At 47.4% G+C, this 17363-nt stretch overlaps 2 protein-coding genes across 19 annotated transcripts in view; one reads left to right on the forward strand and one right to left on the reverse strand.

Annotated features, from left to right (window-relative positions):
- Window positions 1-2077, forward strand: part of TTLL5 (tubulin tyrosine ligase like 5) — a 304948-nt gene extending 302871 nt beyond the window's left edge. For all 17 annotated transcript variants that reach the window (XM_061181085.1, XM_061181098.1, XM_061181090.1 and 14 more), the window contains one exon: window positions 1424-2077. In XM_061181085.1, coding sequence (XP_061037068.1) covers window positions 1424-1446 — 23 coding nt within the window. In that variant the 3' untranslated portion in view covers window positions 1447-2077. The remainder of the gene's footprint in view (window positions 1-1423) is intronic.
- A 2762-nt stretch (window positions 2078-4839) lies between these two features.
- TGFB3 (transforming growth factor beta 3) overlaps window positions 4840-17363 on the reverse strand; it is a 28038-nt gene continuing 15514 nt past the window's right edge. For both annotated transcript variants that reach the window (XM_061181106.1, XM_061181107.1), the window contains exons 3-8: window positions 16926-17089; window positions 16504-16633; window positions 11286-11393; window positions 9372-9540; window positions 7019-7172; window positions 4840-6076 (exon numbers count right to left, since the gene is read on the reverse strand). In XM_061181106.1, the coding sequence (XP_061037089.1) occupies window positions 5918-6076; window positions 7019-7172; window positions 9372-9540; window positions 11286-11393; window positions 16504-16633; window positions 16926-17089 (884 nt within the window). In that variant the 3' untranslated portion in view covers window positions 4840-5917. The remainder of the gene's footprint in view (window positions 6077-7018; window positions 7173-9371; window positions 9541-11285; window positions 11394-16503; window positions 16634-16925; window positions 17090-17363) is intronic.

Raw genomic sequence — 17363 nt, forward strand, 5'->3', positions numbered from 1 at the left:
TGACCCTTGAAAACATGGTAAGTGAAAGAAGCCAGACACAAAGGACCACGTATTATATGGTTCCACTTAATATGCAATGTCCAGAATAGGCAAATCTATAGAGACAGAAAGTAGATTAATGGTTGCCTAGGTCTGGGGGGATGAGATGTATGGGGGTGATGGCTGAAATGTGGGTTTTCATTTCCTTTTGATGAATATGTTCTAGACTTGATAGTGGTGATGGATGCACTCTGAATATACTAAAAGTCACTGAATTTTACACATTGAATGGGTAAATTGAATGGTATGGAATTATATCTCAACAGAGCTGTTTAAAAACATCAAGAAGCAACAACTCAATAGGAAAATAAGCAAAAGGCATATCCAGGCATTTTGCAGAAGACAAAACATGTGTGTGTAATACTAGATACTTGAGAAGATGCTCAACCTCATTCCTAATCAGTCAGATGCTAATTAAAACCACAGTAGGATACCATCATATCCTCACTTGATTCGCAAAAATTTTAAATTCAGGCAATACCGCTTCTCCACATGTAGAGGAGGTTGGGGTTGGGGGAGAACCTCATCCACTGGCAGAGAGGGTATGAATTGGTACGACTGCTTTGGAAAATAAGCTGGCATTATTTTTAGAGGGTTGAATATGCAAGTATTTATGACCCAACAATTCCACTCCTAAGTAGCTATCTAAAGAAATTCTTCCAGTTGTGTACTGAGATCACATATAAGAATAGTCACATAATAAAATAGCACTGTAAAATTCAAAACCACACAAAACTAAAATAAAATGTGTAGGGATATAAGTATATGTAGTAAATAGACCTGTTTTTTAAAAGCAGACAAGGGGAAGATAAACCCAAAATTCAAGATAGTGGAAATGAGAAAGAATTGGGAGGGTCTCACAGGGGATTTAGGGTAATAGTGATGTTCCTTTTCTTAAACTGGATGGAGAAATGTAGACGTGTATTTTGGGGGTGGAGGCAGGGGGTACAAGGCAGAGTGTTATCTGATAACCCAGCACGGAGGGAAGATTTAGACAAACTCTGGAGCGTACATAGAGCAATTTTTCCATGTGGTTCAATATTGAATGCTAATAATGCTGACTCTGAGTTTCTAGAAAAGGCTAACTTATTTAGCATCTTTTATTTAAGAAGCAGAAGGGACAAAATGTTCTTATGGGGGGCCGGGAGAAACTAAGAAAACGACACAAAAAAGAAGCAGCAGCAGAATGGGAGTGTTTTAGAAACGTTTCCAACAAAAGTAGTTAAAATTAATAGTTTTTTACTTCAAAGTGATCTTCATTTATTTGGGCCACAGCTACTTTATTCTTCAGTAATGCTAACTAATCCAAACATTCCTGTAAATTAGTAAAACCCCACGTGCTCATTTCAGATACTCAGTGGTTGGTTGACTTCCTCTTTTTCAGATCCCGCTCACACTAAAAGATGAAGCACAGACACGTGGAGGAGGAACCTATTCACTACTCCACTACTCCTGGGTGCGTGACTCCAGTGAAGTATCCACCAGTGCTGCAAGGGGTCCAGAGTATTTTTTTTTTTTGCTGTTTCAGTCCCCAGTGCCTACCAGCAGAAGTGGCAGTAGATTGTTGCCTATCAGCCAATCCAGACTTTTCCTGAGACGACAGGAAAACATGTCAGCTGGGTTTCAGTGGAACTTGGCGGTGGGGACATTCAGCGGAAGCAATATATACCCCATCAGAGCACACGTGTATCTTTTACCCCTTTCACCCCCTCTCCCACCTGCTTAGGTCTTCTCTGTCCCTCTCCTGCTACCACACAGAGATGATATAAAAGAGACTCTTTGGCTATTTGCATTTTGCTTCCTCTTCTTTTCAAGATTGCAGTATTAAGCTTTACCTCCTAAAAGCCTAAAATCCCAACAACATTATGTACCAAAGTTGTTCTTCCCTTGCAAGAGGGTTTGGAGGAAAGGGGGAGTTTATATCACAAGTTTCCCGGAGAGTGAAAAAAAGTCCGTGTGCTGCTGACCACATGAGCCATGCTGAAGGCACCCTTTGGAATTACTGATTTCTAAAATTAATAAAGTAAGTCTATTTTTATTTTCTTTTTTTTTCCATTTACTAATTTCCAAACAATCAGTATTCACAAACGAGACTGAAATAGGCCCAACTTCTCATTTTATTTCATTGCTGGGCAATTTTTTAAACTTCAGGTAAGAAATGTGAGCTATGAAGAGATGTTTTATTCTTATATTTGGTTTCAACAGATGGTGGGTCCAGGCTCTTCCCCAGGGGCAGCTCCAGCACCTGGGAGGCTGGGGCATGCAAATGTCTCCATTATCAGACCACAGCAGTCCTCCAGTCTGGCACGTGAATCTGTATCCAGTTGCACAGTGTTTACCTAAACAGTTCATCAGAATGATGCAGCTCAGCCCCCTGGTTGCTTTCTGCTTTACCTCTGCTTTCTTGCTTCCTCATCTGTCCTAGGTCCTCTCTCTGGCCTCCACTGGAGAAAAGGTTGAAAGGTGACTGCAGAGCCCACTGAAGGTTGACTTAGCTGCCACAGGGAGTTATTGGGGGAGAATCCAGCATCTGGGGTTTCCACAACAAAGTCCTATAGATTCAGCATTGAAATCCCAAAAGAAAGAGGACCCCCAAAAAGGCAGAGAGAAGAAGGGCTCTATTGCCTTCCTGGTGAATGAAAACAGGTTTGAGCCCATTGAAGCATTCTGTTTGCTTGTGAGGGATGAAGTCTGTCAGTTGCAGGAGAAAAGAGAGAAGCATTCCAGGTGTTCCTGTGACTTCTGGTTAGTAGTTTGAGGACCATCTTAACTGTTTTGCTAATTTGGTTATGAATTGGTTAGTAGACAAATTAGAATTCCTTCATAGTCCCCTGCTGATGTGTAGAATTGGGAAATAAGGTGTTTGGGGAGACTCACCATACGGTTCTTGTAAAAAAGCATAAGAGGGTATGAGCTCAGTAAAAGAACTTTTAGACCAACTGGAGTGTTTGGAATTGCCCTAGGTAACCATCAGAATTGAATCCTCAGGCTAAGTTTCTGACTGCATTCACCATGTGCTGATCAGGTGTAAGACCAGACTCCAGATCTCTTCCTTCATTCACCCAAGTACTTTAGTGTCATTATTATTGGTATTGGACTTCTCTTGGTAACAAACCAAGCAAATCATATGATCCTCCCTCCAACAGTAGTGTCCCTCCTTACCCTTCCCCAAAACAGGCACGTATTTTTACAGATGGACAGACAAATGGTTTAAGTTTCTATAGTGCCTGTAAGTGACATGTCGAATGGGGAGGCTGGGCTTCAGACCCCTGCCCATATTTGTATCAGCTAAGATAAGAATAGAGCTCTAACATAAAAAGAAGATTTGGGATCACAGTGGGTCTGTTTCCTTTGGGATACTTCAGGAAATACTGCTCATTGCCTTGATTCATTAGGATGAACCCTCAGGCCAACGTTCTAATGATGTCTGATGAGGTTGGATAAAAAGGAGGGTTTGGGACTTACCTGGCGGTGCAGTGGTTCAGACTCTGCACTTCCACTGCCGGGGGCTCAGGTTTGATCCTTGGTCGGGGAACTAAGATCCCACATGCCGCAGTGCGGCCAAAAAGAAAAAAGAAATGTTTATTCTAGGCCCTGTAAGATTATTTCCCTCTTCCTCATTTAAGCCTCAAGGACCAATGATGTCAGGTATAAGGCACTGCTTCTCAAAATACAGTTTTTAGGTAGGCTGGACCTACCCCAGTCCTAAAGACATCTCTAAAGCTGCAACCTGAAATTGTACATTTTAAATAAGCAGCTGGGTGATTCTTATGCCCATTGAAATTTGAGAAGGACTGCTGCCGTCAATGAATAGACTGAAATTTGGGCTGGCTATGGCCATGGCTGAAGAGCTAGGCATGCTGCATCCCCTCTTCAGACTCACTGGCTCCCTTGGGTAAGATAGAGCACAATGCCACCAGATATGATTTTACAGCAGGGACATAGTTCCTGAAATAGAGTGGAAGTAAATGGGTGCCACATAGGATGAAGTCTGAGAGAGGAGCCCTTAGAATTGCCTGAGCATAGGTGAAGCAGGAAAAGAGTCTCAGTGACCAAATTCAGGAGTTTAATTTGGGACAACTCCAGACACGAACATATTGTACACATCCTTCCACCTGCAAATTTTAGCTTCAGATAGACTTCTTTTTTACCAGTGATAAAGTAATTTCTATAGAGGAACATGTTTTTCAGGAGCTGCTAGATGGTTCCTCACTTATTGCAGATGGTTGCTTCAGGTGGACGTGAAGCCACAATAGAATTCTGCATTGCTCTGGCATCCCTGACCTCATAAGAGAACTATGGGATTGCGCTTTTCTTGCCCTCCCCCATTCCCAAATCCCTGACAAGAGGCCCATCCTCTGAAAAGGAGTCCCTGGTGAGCTCTTTTAGGCTCAACCTGGTAACAGAATTAGCCTCATATTCTTAGCCCATTTGCCACAGACAGTTTCTTTAATTCTCAACTGAATTTATAGTGAATGTACAAACCAACACATTTCCATATGTGAAATCACCCCAAGTGACTTTGCCCACAACTAAATGGAGGTCAAATTCATATGCTTTCTGCACATCTGAGGCACTGCCTCTGTGTATCTGAGGATAATGTATCCAAGACGGAAGGGAACACAAACAGTAGTACAGCCCTCTCAGGTGGCAGAAGGCAGTGCAGTGTGTCACTGTCAGGGGAGTTCACGGTCAGCAATGTTTCGATGTTTGAGATTTTCAGCCCCAGATTCCAGTTACCTCTGATCATTAGATGTGAACATGGAATTAAGAAGAGGGTAATTAAGGATACTTATTGAGTCAGACTTACACCTTAGAATAAGGCTTTTATTGTTTAGAAACAATCTTCCAGAAAATGAAATGATCCAAGATTCCCCAAAAATATTTATTTATACAAAGATTTTGAGAGTAATATTTGTATTTGTCTTTATACCTCAGTCTATGCGTCTGGGGCCAAGTCATTGTGTGGCACTTGTGCAACTTCCCCGCACGCCTCACACGTTGTAGCACCTGCTTCCAGGAACACCAGATGAGCACAAGGTCTCGGGGGGTCAGGAGGGGAAACCCATAATGCCCAAAGGCTGCAGAGACCCAAAATCCAGATATGTGTGCCCTGACCTGGAAGGTGTCTAGCCAAATGTCCAAGGAGAAATACGATCTAGGAAGAAGGCGAGAGGAGGAACCCAGGGGGCAGACCGGAGAGGGTTAATTCCCACCCTCTGCTTCTGAGTTCAGCATATCCATAGGGCCCAGGAACTGCATTACCTGGATTCCGCCCCCCCCCCAACCCCGTAATGACCCTTGATGCTGATTGACGTCCAGGGGACAATTTGCAAAACTAACAGATTTGTCCATAATCCCAGGTAAGTATGAGATACAATTCTGGGACTTTGTCTTGGGAACCTGCCTGAAGAAAAACACTTGCCTTGTATGACGTAATCCAGGTCCCCTCGAGCAGACGTGGGGCAGCGATGGATGAGCAATCTGACCTCAGCTCCAAATGTCTTCCAGTCTGGCCCCCCGGCCATTCTCTGCCCTTCCTCCTCCCTAGAGTATCCCAAATCCCATGGCCCTGCGACGTGTCGACTTGCCATCCCTCTTCCTCTGTCCCCACCACCTCTGTCTATGACACAGAAAATCCATGTGTTCTGAAGAGTTCAACCTTCCCCTAATCAAACCCACACTTTCTTTACTACAGTGATTCTCAGAACCAGCAAGGAAGAGAAATGTTCCAAAAGGGAACCCCCGTCTCAGCCATCTGCCTGGAGCTGAAGGTTGTGGGCCAGGCCTCAAGGTGAGGTCCATCGCGTTTGTGTTTCCCGAGGAGCAGGCAGGCAGGCAGTGGCAATCCCTCCTCTCTCTCTGTAGCAGGCGGGCCTCAGCTGCACTTGCAGGACTTCACCACCATGTTAGAGAGCTGCTCCACCTTGGCGGTCCTCCCGACATAGTACAGGATGGTCAGGGGCTCCAAGTCCTGGGGTACGCAGCAAGGGGAGGCCGAGGCTTCAGGGTTCAGGGTGTTGTACAGTCCCAGCACCTGGGGAGGGAGGCATCATTGAGAGGTTGGAAAGCCGAACCTCAGGCCGGGGGCCCAGGGACTCTGCAAGGTCTAGGGGCTGCTCCAGAGACTGAGCACGTGGTAAATGGGCCACTGATGCTACTTCAGAGGAACTGGCGGAACCCAGTTTGGGAGAGTGGCGGGTTACTGTTCATCCACGCGGGATGCAGCACGTGGCGTTTGTCTGGGCGTTATCGGTTTAAGCATAACCCCCATAACTGGGGGACTTGGAATTGATCATGAAATTCTCTTGGCTGTGAAGAAACACCCCTGTATTGGTTCCTCCTAGCCGTAACTGGTCACTTCGGTGAGAACCATTCTCACTAAACACTGCCTTGAGCCATTTACTCAGTGCCAGAGTATAGGGCCCCAGACAGGATGCAGTAACAAGGAGCTATGAGGAAATACACTTCACAAGTTACTGCCCTATCTTGGATTCATCTTGAGGGAAAGACAAGCTAGCTTCGGTCGTGGAGTTCCCTCTCTTTCCCTTTGTTTCGTATAGTCTTCTTCTGCGTGCTTTACATTGTCTTTTAAAATAACTTTTCTACATTCAAGAGGCCAGAATTATTAGAGTTCTTTATCCGACGGTAGAGGCCTTTCGGCCCCAATATTCCTTGCCAGCCATGTGCATCTCTGACATAGGGGGTGGCATGTGACAGTAATTAATTTCCATAGTACAAAAGCAAATAGACAAAGCAACTTAAAAGTCTGGGTGAAACTAGGGAAGGAATTTTAAAGGGTAGAATGTGGCCCACTAGAGTTGGGCCAGGGTGCCAAGATCGGAACCGTCACCAAAGGGATTTTACACCCCAGGTCATCATCCGCTCGTTCAACATGCAGCCCTTCATGCATCCTTTTTAACAAGCGGCCTACTTGGCTTAGCCCCACCACCCCACGCGGCATGACCCTGTTCCGTACTGAGCTGTGGGTAGTGTCTGCGCTGCGGAGGTACGGGCACGGGCCTGAGCAGAAGTTGGCGTAGTAGCCCTTAGGTTCATGGACCCATTTCCAGCCCAGATCCTGTCGGAAGTCAATGTAGAGAGGGCGCACACAGCAGTTCTCCTCCAGATTGCTACAACAACGACAACGAAAATTATTTAAAAATCAACCTAAAAGGAAATCACCAACATAAAAAACTTCACAAATAGCCCTCATATTTGCACTTGGAGTCCTTCCTGGTCATCATAAGAGGTAGAGGTGGCTCTAATCAGTGGAATCCCAGGTTCAAGTGCATTGAGCTGTACTAACTATAAAGGCATTTTCCTCTGTTGAAGACCAGAATCCCAAGGACATAGTAGGCGTAGATATATACATACATAGATAATGTATGAAGAAGAGAAAAAAGGCAAAAGTGGCCATGCCCCTTTTACAGCATGAATCAAAACAAAGACTTGAAGTGTTCCACATAAAACCAAGCACTGAATGTTACTAGCAAACTCAACTTTGTTGAGGTTGGTTTTATTGTTACCTGCCTAATGTGCACCCAACCAGAAATAAACTCTAAGCTTATGCACTTATATACTATAGTAAATGACTTCTTAGTCTAAGTCTAGAGGCTACTGAATCAAAACAAGACATATCCTTCTATTAGATTCATGATTCCTAGATTACCCCAAATGTGATTATCAGGCCACTTCAATTCCGTTGCCTGCAGAAATCCATTTGGCAATACCCCTTGCCAAGTGGGCATCTAGCCTGTACTTCAGTACCTGCTGAGACCTAGAACTTGCTATTTCCAAAGGCAACTATTGGCCAAAATCTGGCTTCTTGTGGGTTCCGAGGGTAAACCGTGGCAGACATTCTCATTTTTCTACTCAAGAGTCATTCTTACCCTGCCTTCTCTCTTGCCACTGCCCATTACAGTCTGGAACACCAGATACTTGTTTTCCTGGCCTCCCTTGCAGGTAGGGATTGTCATGTAACCCAGCAATGACCGATCAGACATAAGCAGAAGTATGCAGTGGGCAAGGGCAAATTCTGGCAAAGGTATTTGATTCTTTATAAGTCACAGATGGAAGAGGAAGGCTGCTGGTTTCCTCCTTCCCTCCTCTTGTCTTGAGCATGGACAAGATACCTGGAGCTCTAGCAGTCTTGCTATGTGACCATAAGCAAGGGGATGAAAAGCCAACATACTGAGCATGGCAGACTGGAGAGAGAGAAAGCCTGTGTCCTCAATGGCATAAGTAAGCAGCCAGACCAACCTTGGGCCTGCTGCTACATGCTTCTTATGAACAGGAAATCCCCTGTGGTTTAAGCCACTGTCACTTGCAGCCAAGAACATCCATCCTAACTGATTGAGAGCCACACAGAGCAAATCTACATGCCAGCCTTCAGTTGGAGGCAACCACACTGCCTTTCCTATACCTTCTGTTCCTCAAGCTCAACATCCCCGGTTCATTCCATTGTTCCTCAGAAGACATGGCTTTAGATCTAAAGATTTCCCAATTCATCCTCCCAGCTCCATTTGGGCATCCTCCTCTCCAGCCAAACTGACCCATTCGTGTGCCTTCCTCTACCCAAAGTGCTTCCTCCTCCCATATCCCTACATACTCAAGCCTCACTCAGCCTTGAAGACTCAGCTCAAATTCCACACCCTTCAGAAGCCTTTCCTGCATCCATAGATGAGCTCCTTGTTCCAAATTCCTTAAAGCACTTTATCTTTCAGACCTTCTCATGGATGTGGTCATTTTCTACCTTTCAGTAATTGCTGTGTGTGCTTTTTTAATCCCCCTCCCTTATAAATGAGAAGCTAAAGTATTCCTAAATAAGATGCTATTTTTTAATCTCTTTACAGTGGCTACCCAACTATTTCCAAATTAGTTCATAATTTCTCTAGCTCACATTCCCCACTGCAAATGGAGACTGTCCTGTTTTCCCTCATCCGGTAGCATCCTTGGACCCTTCATAGGGAACTGAGCCCTTCTTTAATGGAAATCTCTGCATTAATCTCCCTGCCACACAAACATACCCTACAAGTATTTTAAAGCCTGAAAACCATGGGGAGGCCAAGCCTCTAATCCAAACCGTTTTAGCAACTCTCTCCTCTTCCTTTACTTTGTCCAGGCCCTTACAGGGCTGGGCTGTGGGAAAACAGTGGGGCTCCCAGAAAAAGATTTGTAAGAGGTTCTAAATCTCCATTCCTGGGAGATGTTTGTGAAGAGCATCAGGGACCCTCAGGTGGCGGTGGCTTAGGCCTGGGGCCTGACACACAGAAGGCATGCAATCAGTGTTGTCTCAGGAGTCTGTGGGTCCTGCGTGAGCCCAGGCTTACCGGAAGCAGTAATTGGTGTCCAGGGCCCGCTTCTTCCTCTGACCTCCCTGGCCTGGGTTGTCCAGCCGGTCTGGGGGAATCATCATGAGGATTAAATGAGGGCTGTGCTCCTTTTTCTTCTTCAGTCGCCCCAGATCTCCTCGGCCTGGATCATCCTCACTGTCCACACCTGTGGAAGGGAAGGAAGATGATGGTCTCCAGTCTAGGAAAGGCAGGGTGGCTGCTGCTTTCTCATCCCATCCCCCCACTGGTCAGGAGGAGGGACAGTGGGGTCTACAAGGAAGGGGTGGGTGAGATGCAGCTTCATGCTAATGTCCAGCTGCAGGAAGGGGAAGACTGGGTGGAGGAACCGGTATCTAGGGACGCGCAAGATGCCCCCGGTCGGATCCCCTCGTGACTCCTGTGCATACATCCTTCAGAGGGCAGAGAGCCCTTCCCGAGATGCTTCCTAGGGAATCCTCAGGGATTCATGAAGCATCCTGGTCACTAACACATTTTTTTTGAGCTGTCAGTTTAGATTCTGAGACTTAGAGCTTGGGATATGAGTTTCCTCTTACAATCTGAATTGGTCAAACATAGCCAAGAAGTCCCACCTATGATTTCAGGGGTCACAATTTAAGACAGTTTGAATGGGAGCCAGAAGAACAAGAATGAATAATTGTTAACATTCGCATTGCACTTATAGTTTCAAAAGTGTTTTCTCTATAAAATTCAGATAAGATCATGAAGTGTGTGGTAAACAGCTTAGCAGACAAACTGGAAAGGAAACCTGCCATTTCATCTGCAAAGACTGAAAACTGAATTAGAAAGAGTCTCAACTCAAAGAAGATCTATTTGGTGACGGCCAGCTGCTGGCTGTTGCCCATCTCCACCAGGGACAGGAACGTGACGAGCTGAATTTGCATGGTGACAGGAGGGCCTTGGACCTCATGCAGGGGCACTAGGACTGGAGGATAAATGGGAAGCTGGACCTCAGACTTCTTTCTGAAAATCTTTATGAACAAGATAACGATTACTGAAGTGGGAGGATTTCAACCCAACCCGGGCTGTAGGTAGGGACTCCAAGGTCTTTTGAGCTCTGAGGTTCTGTGATTAGGATGTCAAATGATGTGCTTTTTAAAAAATCAGGCTCTGAAATAAGGCCCATGAAGGGCCAAAGGACTGCCCAGCGCTGGGAGTCAAGAGAGGCCTGTACCTTTTTCCAGACACGCCTCTGACCTCAGGCTTTGAATTGGTTGGTTTGACCTTGACAAACCTCCTGGCCTCAGGTGTGCCTCAGTCACCCACAACAGAGCTTCGAAAGGAAAATAGTACTTCCCTGCAAATCCAGAGACTGTCTAGGCTGAGTGCCTTGGAAACATACTGGAAAACCAGAAATGACTCTCAACTATTTTGCCCTCAATGCAAATACCCTGAGGCCCAAAGCAGTCGTTCAAACCCGGATGTCGGATCGGGTGGGCTCTGCAACATCTGGAAAGCCCGATAGTCAGAGTGCTCATATTCACAGGCACCAAAGTTCATTTCTTTTGGGGAAAGCAAAGACGACTATTATTTGCTGAGCATCCATGCGCTCTATTTTACATTCGTTATCTCATTTGATTTCATGACAACCGGGTGAAAGAGGTACTGTCATCCCCAGTTTGCTGACTGAGCTCAGAGAAGTGGACCAGCTTGCCTACATGATTTCACGGCTCTTACTAGCATAACACTGTCTTCCAGATGCTAATGTATTCTCTATAGAATAGAGAGTTCTTGCTTTTGGGACAAAGCAGAATCCCTCAAGTACAAAACAGTTGGCCATCTCTGTGAGGGAGCTCACTTGGTTCCTTTCCTTGGGGTCTGGTAGGAGTTTCCTGTTACGTCTTGCTTCATTAACTCCCCCACCCATTCTACCATACACATCCATTTTGTTACCTTTGAATTTGATTTCCATCACCTCTTGAATGTTTTCCAGGATATCCCCATTGGGCTGAAAGGTGTGACATGGACAATGAATGCTGATTTCCAGACCTAAGTTGGATTCTGCAAAATAAGACACAGCATTGGTGAGAAAAGCAGTTTGTGTGATGAAGGAGGGTACCCACCAGTCACACACAGAAGAGCCAGGGCCTCTGCCGCCACAGGCAGTCATAGGAACTGAGTTAGACTGAGGCTCACAGGTGACAGAAAGTGCTGCCAAGGCTATAGCAGACCTTCACGCTCATGCTGCCACATTCCACATATTTCTATTGTGTTACAAACAACCAAATGGAGGCATAAACCAGTGGGCACCATGAAGGAGAATTTTAATAGTCATCTATTCTCAAAGAATGGTTTAGGAAAAAGAAAATGTCACCGGCCTACTAGGGGACAAAAGGATGAGGGTACAGGAAAGAAGGAGAAAACCAGTCACACCCCCTACATGTCGGTTGAGAGAGGAGATATTCTAGCTGTGAAAGGACAGAGGAGAGAGGCAGAGTGCCTGGAAGAGACCAGGGAAAGGGGAAAACTGAAGAACTGTGGGGTAGAGAGGCTGTGATTCAAAAGGCCACGAGATGGGAGGAAGGGGCACAGGCTGAGCTCTAGGATTAAAATTCAGAAAGCAAAGCTACAGCAAGGTCTCTGGCAAGCAAGCAGCAGAATCAGTCAAGGTGGAAGAGGCCACCATTTCTACCAGGGCTACAATTGTAGACAGAGAGAGAGAGGTAGATTCCAGAGGAGATAAGATGCAAATCTCAGTTATGCTTGGCTATATTTTCCTTAAGGAACAAGGACATGATGAGGCCAAGATTACTTAGAGTTTCTTCTTTGGCAATCCTTGTTCACCTTAACGGGGGAGTTGTAAATGTATCCAGCGGGGCTGTGGATGGCTCACTGAGCGACAACCACCGGCTCAGGAAGACGGTTGTGAAATTAGAGAACAGGCCGGAAGAGGTGGCAGAGGGCCATGGCCAAGGGTCCAGATGGCATGAGCTCGGAGAAAACAAGTGTGAGGAAGCCTGGAGGCACCAGGGTTTGGTGGCTGATACTGTGGGGCAAAAAGGCCAGCTCTGGCCCCTTCTCCTATTGGCTGTGGGATCGGGTATTTTGGTAACTAAAATTGGGAAAGCAAGGAAATTAGTAAAAGGGGTTGCATAAAGTGGAAGGAAAAAAAGGAAGAATAAGGAATGAAAAATTTGAACTGAATCCAGTAGTTTTGTGCAGGGAAACCAGGTAGTCTGGTGTCATGTCAATCCTGGTGGGTGAGACTCAATCAGGGAAGCTCTCTTGATCCAGGGCAGCAGCCAGCTATGGGAGAGGTCGTGGGGGGATGACCTCTGAGGTCAGGGTCAGCGCCTCAGGGATCTGATTGATGCACTGCTCTCGGAGGTCACCCTAGTTCTGTGTGAGTATCCAGCCTTGGGGCCAACCTGGGGTCTTCCAGAAATCTGATGTCAGCAGGGAAAACCCCAAAGAGTCCAGGCCACCTCAGCATCCTTCTCATGCGCAGAATGGCCCAAGCCCAGAGATTCCAGTCAGCGTTAGGCAGACCTGGATATCCCAGTTCTACTGGTTAAAAACCAGCCCAATCCCTTCTTCCATAAACTCTAGATCCCAGCTTCGTTTGTTCCGCCCCAATCAGGGCAGCCTCTGGCATACACTGACACCTGCTGAGCTTGAAGATTTCTGTTCCAGGTTAGCTTTGGTGGGGTGGGGAGGGGCCAATATAACAAGGAAGCTGAGCCCCAGATGGAGAACAAGAAGTGAATAGAGAGGGATGTATAAGGAGTGTCCTCTTTCTGGTTTAAGGCGGCTAAAAGAAGGAGCTAGAGTAGCTGAAACAGGCTACATAAAACATAGTACACTTCCTATTACCCAGAAGGGTTTAAGTAGTCCGGGAGAGACCTAGAGTGGGCAAGTCCTATGAGTCTGTGAGTTAGAAAGTCAAGATGCAGACAGATGTGTTGGGGAGAGTTAGGGTTAGGGTGCAGGTAGTGAGTGTGTGATGGTGCCTGGCTTGGCTAACAGGCTCTGTCTAGGTAGACGGCTCAGAGAATGATGACGATAATCACCAACACTTGTTGAGTGTTCCTACATGTCACACACCACTCTAAGACTATACGTGCATTAACTCATTTATGTAATCTCCATACTAATCCTACAAAGCAGGAACTATTATTGCCCCCTCCCCGCATTATACAGATGAGGACACTGAGGCTTAGGGAAATTAAATGGCTTGACCGAGGTATCCAACCAGTAAGTGGTAGAACCAAGATTCAAACACAGGCAGCCTGATATCAGACCCACACTCCTAATTGTTAGAGACAAAGAGGGACCAAAGAGAGCCCAGCCGGGACCATCAAGGTAGATGCCCACACAGTCACTGAGATAGAAAACGGCTGTGTATTCCCAGTGTGCCCCCTGTCCTGAGCCGTGGTGCTGGGCGTGTTCCCTGCCCGGCCTGCTTGAGGAGGCCAGGCTCTGCACACAGGGGAGCCACAGATTGTGTGGAACAACAGCACAGGGGTGTGAAGACCTGGGCCCACAGCCCTGGAGAGGGCTCCAGCCGGCTCTGGGCCCAGAAGGCAGCCTGGGAACCGGTGCACAGCAGGCTCTTAGATGTTTGCTGAACTAATACAAGACCGTATATGTGACTCAGTTTCCTCACAGTCCACACCGCCAGCTGCTCCATTTGGAGTCCATTTACTGCCTTGTTTGGGGCCAAGAACCCTCAAGAGACTCAGGAGCTCTGCACAAGTAAAGGTCTGTGTATGACTCCCCCGTGCGAGGGGTGGGCGGCATCTGCCGGAGCGGGAACTGAAGGTTCCAGTGAAGAACTAACCTCAGAATTGGCAGCGGTGGGGACGGTGGGTGGGGAACCCATAGGTTTTATTACGAAATTATCTTTTTGATGTCTCAAGGAGGATGGAAATCATTCTCAGTGCAAACTTCTCATTGAGTTCTGCAGCTGTGAAAATAAGAACTCCTTCAAGTGCCCAGGGCTTCAAAGAAATCCAGGTGGAGCTGATCAAAATCAGACAGGGAAGCTGAGAGATTCATTTCCCCAGCCTCTCCTCTCTGTAGCCATGTCGGGCTCTAGGCAGAGTTGAGTCAGAATTCCCACAGTGCTGCTGTCAGCTGGTGCACGTGGCTTCTCCCAGGTTTTTGCCTTCGTGCTCAGTCAGGGAGATAGGATGGAACTCCCAGTACCTTTGGAGCTGAGGCAGGACCTCCAGCCCCCTATCTGCCAACTCAGCCACCAGGTTATGCCCCTCAGATGGGAACCTGCACACTCGGATGCCTACAGAGCCCAGCAGGTTATGTAAGTGAGCAAAGCGAGCCAGTGTATCATGCTGAATTGGGACTGCCAGCCGCACTCCTGGGGAACACTGGGGAATGGCGGGGCCTGTGGTGACATGAAGAATGCAGGCCCTGCCTCAAGAGGTGGCCCTACTCATCTCTGATGGATTGGTACCAGGAAATCTTCCCATTTGTCAAGAAAAGCCAGAAGTCTAGGTTTTATGTGAAATCTCCTGACTTTAAAACAAAACCTGCTGACCACTAGCTAAATTAAAACAATATTGGTAGGCCAACCAGTTTGTGATCTCTGCCTTAGAGCTTCAACCCCTAATTTCCTAAAACACTGAGGACAAGGAAGCACCCACCTGCCCAAGAGACTCTGGATATCAGTACGTGGATGGATGGACTGTGTCTCCCCAGCAGCTGACGAGAGTAGAAAATCCTTCACAAGAGGGATACGAGGAACAGACAGGACCACCTTAGATACCCTCACCCCACTGAGCACCGGACCAGGCAGCACCACCAAGCAAAGAAGGGAAGAAATAGCAGAGCGTGATGCCACGACGCACCATGACTGTCCATCAGGAGACTCAAGCTGTAATCCAGGCTGGATGACTCTGGTCAAGCCACTTAACTTCTCTGGGCCTCCATTTCCTCATCTGACCTAATAAAAGCTTACTGTCCCGTAACAGGCCGAAAACTTGGAAGTTCTCTTAACTACAATGGATCCTTAAAATAGCTCTGTGAGGCATGAAGGGAAGACACCATTACCTATTTTCCAGGTGAGGAAGCAGAGCGAGTGGGTGAGAGATTTGGGACATGTGAAGTTTGATATGCCTATTGGACAGCTCTACTTGGATGACTGCCAGGCCTTTCAAACTTAATCGGCCAAAATGGAACCTGCCCCCAAACCTGCTCTTCTCCCAGCCTCCCTATTTCAATAAGTGTTCCCACGTGGGTGTTCAGCCCAAAATCTTTAGTCATCTAGACTCCTCTTGTGTCCTCTCACCCCATATCTAATCACCAGTCAGTCCTATTGGTTCTACCTCCAAAATACAGAACAAATCCTTAATCATCTCCATACACACGGCTACCGCCCTGGACGAAGCCCATGTTGCTCGCACGTGGGCTGCTACAGCGGCCCCTAACTTCTTCCCTTGACCACAGGACAACCAGAGAGCCTTTGAAAGATGTAAACCAAATCATCTCTCCCCCACATCCCCAGCCCTGCTTGTAACCCACCCAGGACGTCTCATCCCACTTGGAATAAGTCCTGACACCTAACCGTGGCCTTACAGGTCCTACATCATATGGCTCCAGCTCCCCTCTGGCCCCCCAGCTCTCTCTGCTCCAGCCACACCAGTCAGGCTCCTGCTGCTTCTCACTGGTTTTGCTTAGCACATCCTTTATCCCGACCTTCACAGACTGCCTCTTTCTTGTCCCTCATATCTCAGTGCACAAATTCCTTCTTCATAGAGACTCCCTGAGCATCTGATGTTGGACCCCACCCAGTCATTATCGCTTTGCCCTCTTTCTGTTTTTCCTGGTACTTATCACTATAATTTATATAAAAGTCTTATTCATCAATATGTTTACTTGTTTACTACGTGTCTCTCCCACCAGCACAAAAACCCCGTGAGATCTGGGACCTCACCTGTCTGGCTCACTGCTGAATCCCCAGGGCCTGGCTCAGAGTGAGCATTTAGTTAGTGTCAGTTGAGTGAACGAATAAAGGACACACAACAAGTCAATGGCAAAGCTAGGCTTTGAACCCAGATCTGTGCCTCCCCTAGTTCTGTCCTCTTCCCTCTGTGTCATGAAGGACCAAGAGACCTGAGGTTCCTTCCAAAATGCTCATCCTGAGTCCACCTACCTCTTCGTAAGAGCCATTCACGCACAGTGTCTGTGACGTCGAAAGACAGCCACTCAGCAGTGCCCCGCGTGGGCAGATTCTTGCCATCAAGATAGCGCTGCTTGGCTATGTGCTCATCCGGCTGGAGGATCTACAGGGCAGAGGAAGGAATAAGTCCCGAGGCCAGGACACGGCACCCGCGTGTCATGGTGCAGGAGGACGGGGAGGGGCAGCAAGAGCAAACTAAGACTTCTTAAATGTTCCTTTGAGTTCCTCGGTTAAGTCTTAATCCTCTTAACGACAGACACAGCTACAGAAACTAAGGCTCAGAGAAGGTAGGATTCACACCCAGGTCTGCTGAACTCTGAGCAGCGTGGAGGCCCGATCTGGCCAAGGAACCAGCTTTCCCGCCTGAGTGGTGTCTGTCCTGGGAGGGGGCTCACCTGGAAGAGCTCAATCCTCTGCTCGCTGCGCTTGGAGCTGGGGTTGGGCATCCTCAAGACCCGGAATTCCGCTCGGAACAGGTTGGTTTCATTTTTCTCCACTGAGGACACGTTGAAGCGGAAAATCTTGGAGGTGATTCCTTTGGGACAGACGGCCAGGTCATCTAGGAGGCAGAGCAGTGGGGGGAGGCACAGCATGAGCGAGACCCACAGGGACAGTGTGCTGCCAGCGGACACTCAGCAAGGGGCCAGGGTTCCAACTGTGACCTCTCTAGAAGCTTGAGGCCTCAGACCTAAAGGTGGAAACCCAAGGAAGATCCGGGGTGGCCCTGGAATCACACACAGGTCTGATGGAGAAGCAGGACATGGAGCCCCAGGACATGGCACTAACAACTGGCCCCTCCAACCCCTCACCTCGCCGTCCCCGCTCTGGCAGGC

Source organism: Eubalaena glacialis, chromosome 2 (assembly GCF_028564815.1).
Source record: "Eubalaena glacialis isolate mEubGla1 chromosome 2, mEubGla1.1.hap2.+ XY, whole genome shotgun sequence".
Classification (NCBI taxonomy): Eukaryota; Metazoa; Chordata; class Mammalia; order Artiodactyla; family Balaenidae; genus Eubalaena; species Eubalaena glacialis.